At 41.1% G+C, this 6,139-nt stretch overlaps 1 protein-coding gene across 1 annotated transcript; it reads left to right on the top strand.

The window, feature by feature from the left end:
• Positions 1–696: 696 nt before the first annotated feature.
• On the top strand, positions 697–1,626 carry LOC101525633 (olfactory receptor 8B3-like). Its single transcript, XM_012930498.2, has one exon. It carries the CDS (start codon positions 697–699, stop codon positions 1,624–1,626), a length of 930 nt encoding a protein of 309 aa, XP_012785952.2.
• Positions 1,627–6,139: the final 4,513 nt, after the last annotated feature.

The raw sequence follows: 6,139 nt of genomic DNA, 5'->3' as shown, positions 1-6,139 counted from the left end.
AGCAACAAAGAAAACTGCAAGGCAAGCAGCACTGAGGTATGGACTAAGGATGGTGAGTCTTATGTTGGAACATACAGCCTAGAAACAAAAGACTGTATTTCTCAGCTGTCCATAATTTTGCAGAATATGATGATGCAAGTGAAACCAGCAGAAGTCAGCTGTCTGAGACATTAGTGGGCTCAGGGGCGGCAGCATGGGTGTGTGTTAGCTCCCTCCCCACAGACAGAACCCTCTGTCCTCTTAGGTACAGTGTGTTCTGTGAGAGGACAGTGAGTGAACTCTCCTGGACGACGCTTTCTTAGTTTAGCTCTAGAAACCAAATTTGGATTTCCTTCTCACTAGTCTAATGTGCATTGTGGCCAGCAACAGACAGGTCTCAGCCTCGAGTTTTACTGCAGAGGGAAGTCTCTAATGAAGGAGAAAGGATGTGGAAACAAGGACAGTGCTGTCACAGACATCCTGCATCTCCTTCAGCCCTGTTCTTGCTGGAAGTCGTGTTGACACACGGCATCACTGTCCTCCACTCTGTCAGTGTGTTGCTGGTGCTCATAAATGATCTTTCTGAAGGTCTGGGTATGGCTATTCTCAGAGACTCCAGCAAGTCCCTCACACCTGCAGACAAGGTGCTGTTGGAAGAGCCTGGCTGTCCCCTCATGGAACCCTTTTTGCTTTACCCACAGATTCACAGACACAGGAATGGCTCCTGGAAATGGCTCAGTTGTGACAGAGTTCATCCTGAAAGGATTAACAGACCGGCCAGAGCTCCAGCTCCCCCTGTTCTTCCTGTTTCTGCTCATGTACATGGTCACTGTGTTGGGAAATTTGAGCTTGGTGACTCTAATTGGGCTGAACTCACACCTTCACACCCCCATGTACTTCTTCCTCTTCAATTTGTCCTTAGTGGATCTCTGCTATTCTTCTGTCTTCACACCTAAAATGCTGATGAACTTCACATCAGAGAAGAATATTATATCATATGTGGGGTGCATGGTGCAGCTCTACTTTTTTTGTTTCTTTGTTGTTTCTGAGTGTTATGTGCTGACATCAATGGCCTATGATCGCTATGTGGCCATCTGCAAACCACTATTGTACAATGTAATCATGTCCCCTAAAGTGTGTTGGAGTCTTATGCTTGGTTCATACGTGATGGCCTTTTCTGGAGCCATGGCTCATACTGGCTGCATGCTGAGACTGACCTTCTGTGATGCAAACACCATCAACCACTATTTCTGTGACCTCCTCCCGGTGCTGCAGCTCTCCTGTACCAGTACGTATGGGATTGAATTGGTGGTTTTTATTTTCGGTGCAGTCAACATCACTGTACCCAGCCTCACCATCTTCATCTCCTATGGCTTTATTCTCTCGAATATCCTCCAGGTCAGCTCTGCCAAGGGCAGGTCCAAAGCCTTCAGCACCTGCAGTTCCCACATAATTGCTGTGTGTTTGTTTTTTGGATCAGGTGCAATTATGTATCTCCAGCCCTCCTCTGCTGAAACTATGGATGAAAGTAAAATTTCTTCTGTGTTTTATACAAATGTGGTTCCCATGATGAATCCCTTGGTTTACAGTTTGAGGAACCAAGATGTTAAACTTGCTTTGAGAAAAACGTTGAGTAGAATGCTTTAATCAGGGCCTGTATTATAGCACAGCGGGACCACCTGTGCCAGTGGCATCCAATATTGTGTGTTGTTTCAAGCCCTTGCTCTTTTGTTTTTTATACAGCTCCCTCATATGGAACTGGTAGGTAACCAATGTTGGCCCACGTTTGTAGATCTCACCCATTCATGTGGGGAAGCTTGATGTATTTTCAGAATCCTACTTTGACCCTGAAATGGCTCTGACTTTTCTTTTTTTTTGTTTGTTTTTTAAAATACATTTTATTATTGTTGTTATTATTTTATAATACAGCTTCATATTCCTTTATCCCTTCCCCCAGTTCCCTCGCCCCCAGTTCCTCTATATCATTACTAACATATGGTTCTTCATACTCAGGCATATGTCCATCATTGCACACATAGACAATGGCAGAGAGTCCAGAATCCTATTGTCAAGGTATAGTGAACAGTTTCATTGTAAGTCCATCTTTGTCTGGAAGCAGAAATGCATACTACATTGTATCCTCACATCTGGATGTTAGTCTCCATTTCACAGCTACTGTACATTCCCTTAAATGAAAAGTCATGATACAAAATCAGCAATTGAAAGAAAAGAAGAAATTTACAATGCCATGAAGCTAAATGACATGTTACTAGATATGACAGTCTCCATTACACGGCTACTATACATTCTCTTAAATGACATGTTACTAGATATGACAGTCTCCATTACACGGCTACTATACATTCTCTTAAATGAAAGTCATGATACAAAATCAACATCAGGGAGAAAAAAGAAATTAACAACATCAAGAAGTTTAATAACATGCAATTAAATGACTAACGTGTAGCTGAAGAAATGAAAATCAAGAACCTTCTTGAAGAAAATGATACCACTGCATGATCTACGAGTCATTGAATGATTTAATCAGAAGAAAGTGTTTTGAAGAGATGAAAACAACAGAAAACAATATAACCCATGTGACATAGTTTCCGCTGATCTTTGTTGAAGTGTGTCTCCTCCAGCCAATAAGCAGATGGGTTTTGTGTTTTAATCCAGTCTACTAATCTATGATGTTTGATTGAGCTTAAGCCATTTACATTCAGAGTTTAATATACATGGGTGGTACTTTGGTCCTGTCATTTTAGGAATGGGTCGCTCATTGGTTTAGCCTTCTGTTGTCATTTTACTGGAATATTCTTCCCATTTGCCTTTGGTTTTGGTAGGTGCTATTCCTCTTTGTCAAGAGAACATCTTTAAGTATCATTCGTAGGGAAGATTTGGAAGAGGCAAATTCTTTTAGCTTTTCTTTACTGTGGAAGAGTTTTATTTCATTTTCAAAGACAAAAGAAAGCTTTGTTGGGTATGTTATCCTAGGCCGACAATTTTTTTCTTTTAGAATCTGGAATATATCACTCCATTCTCGTCTTGCCTGTAGAGTTTCCTGTGACAGGTCTCCTGTGAGTTTAATTGGCATTCCTTTATATGTCAATTGATTTTTTTCATGTGCACATTTAAGGATCTTTTCCTTCTGTTCTATTGAAGAGAGCTTGATGATCATGTGTCTTGGTGAATATCTCTTTTGTTCAAGCCTGTTGGGAGTTCTGTGCCCCTCCTGGATCTTGTTTCCCAATTCTTTCTCCAGATTAGGGAAATTTTCCTTTATTATTTTATTAAATACATTTGCAAATTCAGCTTCTCTGCCGGAGTCCAGCTCCAGCCGAGGTTCGGAGCTCGGGAAGGGTGCGTGGATGAGGCGTGAAGAGAGAAAGAAAGGAGACGGACCACCAGATTCCTTGATCGTAGTGGACAAAACGAGAAAGCTGTCCGCTTTATTTATACAGAAGCAGTACAAAGTTTTTTCTTAGGGGCATATTGACACAGCTTCAGGGGGACACAATTTACAACTTCCTGAGAAATGATTGAGGAAGGATTCCACATTCCTTGCTTATCTTGGCTTGCCAGTCTTCATCTGCTCTCCTCAGGTCTGGGCTATAACCTAGGCGCCATCTGTGTCAACCAGACCCCTACCTTGTATGAGTTAAAAGGACTGGGGCCTTGTTCTATGGGGATCAGGATTATTGACATTAGTTGGCCATAGGTCTGTAAGCTCACAGTTTGTTAACCAAACAAGTAAAGCAAGGGTAAAAATGGCGGAAAGAATTGCAGTTAGCAATGAGCTAAGTTACTCTATTTAAGTTTCAACTCTACAATGGATGAGCGAGTGTTTCCAAAGACAATTCTACAAATTGTTTCAGTATTAGGCAAGGCATTATCCATTCCAACGTTGCAACCAAGAGTTTCTCAGTAGACAACACCTCTTATGCAGTAATACACTCCTAATACAATTCTTATTCAACTTATCTATCACTAAATGGGAGAAATACATCAAGAGAGAAAAAACATGAAGATCTAAGACAAAAAGTTATAAACATTACATTCCTCCACAACTGCAGGCTCTACAACTTCATAAGTGATCCAACAATAATCAAAAATATCTCTTTATGATGTTAGTGAAATCACCCTATATTTCCTCTAGCTAAAAATTTATGAAAACAACTAAAACAGCTACATTTTCTATATTCTAAAGAATTGCAAGGACAGGCTAACCTTTAAGACCACAGTAACTATATTTTTTGCCTTAGCAGGATAGGCTTCAGGGTTACAGTAGCTATATTCTTCGTCATAGCAGTATGGCCTTTAGGGTCATAGTAACTATATTCTTTGTCATAGCAGAATGACCTTTAGGGTCACAGTAACAGGATAACTTTTAGAGTTCCTCTTATCAAGCCATTCCCCGGAAAGCATGATAAGTATCTGGGCCAGATTTTATGGCAATGGGTAAACAGCACAGACTTAATTATACTCCTTTGTGTAGTTAAAGGCCCACTCACCAGGACATCCTCAGTAACATTAACTCCTAAGCTCACGTTGGTTGTAAAAGCCATCTCACAGGGGCAGACAATGCCTCAATAGATTACATAGTGGGGTGGTTGAGTGCCCATGCGAAGGGGAGTGAAAACTGCGTCAAGGTGGTCAGAGATGAATCCACTTAGCCCTGCTAAGCAGCTGGTAGCTCCCCGGGCCCTGCCAGTCAGGGAGCTGTTCTCTTCACACCTTCGTGCTATACACACCTACTGCATGGCCTCCATCATTTCCCCCTTTCTTATTAAAATTAAGCTGAAGGATGCGCAGTTCTCTGCGCGTGGCTTGAATCATGGAGCTCAAACGTCGGAAGATGACTGGGCCAAGAAACAACACAAAAAGGAGAACAATTAGCGTGATACCCAAATTAGTAAAGAATGAAGAAAATGTCTTATCAGAAATAAAAGATGAAAGAGATTGTAAAAATTGATTGGCAATGCCTCTCGTGGAAATGGCCTGAAGTTGAGAGTGAGAGATGGCAGAAATCTGGGCATGTAATTCCTGGATGCTAAGAGTAGTAGAGGTACTATTCCATACACCTTGGAGATGAGTTTTAACATCATTCCAAGAGATGTGTGAGTCATTATAAGGGAGAGGAGTGACACAGATCCACTTGTAAATACTGTGGCAAGTTGCACCAAATCTAGTTTTTAAGTGTTGAATTTCATTGCCAATATAGATCACTGCCTCTTCTAATGCATTTATCTTAGCCTCTAGATCTGTCAATACTTCCCTATGAACTTATTGCACCAGCTGTAAGAGGCCCAATAAGAGTAACAAATGTAGTGAGATCCAAAGATAATGCACAAGGCATGGGCAAAGTTGTTGACAACAATTCCAAAGCATAAAGAGCAGCAGCATCACACCATGGTTCAAATTTTTAGGAAATATTACATATGAGGGTCTTCTCAAGAAACTAAAAGTACCAGGCATCAAAGAACAATTAAGACAGTAGGTGACAACACACTTTGTACAAATTACAGTGTATACAGAGCCATCTCAGGAAAGCTGGAAGGAGGTTAAGGCTCCATCTGTAAGGGAGAAATGTCACTTATCAACAGTCCTTTTAGAACTAGCTTGAGTCCTGCGTGGGGATGTCTTCAGTGGTTGAGGGTAATCAGCAGATGTACACATGACGTGTCTTCATGGCAGGTGTTGATCTTCAGACTCGGCCTTTGTCTGTTGATCTCAGCAAGTGCAGTACTAAGGCTAGAGAAACTCTTTCTGTTGTTTTGGCCACAGGGAGGCAAGAAGGAGAGATAGCACCCTGGTACCTAGCTTGCTATTCTTCCTCTGGGCCTCTGGGAAAGTGGGCTGTAGAGGCAATCCTTGGGATTTCAGGTCCATAAGTTAGCCACACCTATATAAACTCTGGAGATCTAACTGTATATTCTGAGAGGCCCTTTGGAGTTTTTGGAGAGGAAGTATAAGAGAAGTGAAGGAAAAGTTAAAATAATTAAAAATAATTATATAGATCACTCTCAGTAACAATATCAGGTGAAAACCATCAAAAAACAGCCTTAGAAAATATTTGCCCAAAGGTCCAATGTTTGCTATAAATTTAAAATAAAGGCACATACCAAAGTAACACATTGAAAAAGGCAATGAGAGTATAACA

The sequence above is a fragment of the Ochotona princeps genome, chromosome 4 (genome assembly GCF_030435755.1).
Source record: "Ochotona princeps isolate mOchPri1 chromosome 4, mOchPri1.hap1, whole genome shotgun sequence".
NCBI lineage: Eukaryota > Metazoa > Chordata > Mammalia > Lagomorpha > Ochotonidae > Ochotona > Ochotona princeps.
The sequence above is the reverse complement of the archived record's forward strand: the minus strand, read 5'-3'. Positions and strand labels throughout refer to the sequence as shown.

Coding starts and splice junctions, on each gene's coding strand:
- LOC101525633 (XM_012930498.2), top strand. CDS start 697: ATGGCTCCTGGAAATGGCTCAGTTGTGACAGAGTTCATCCTGAAAGGA.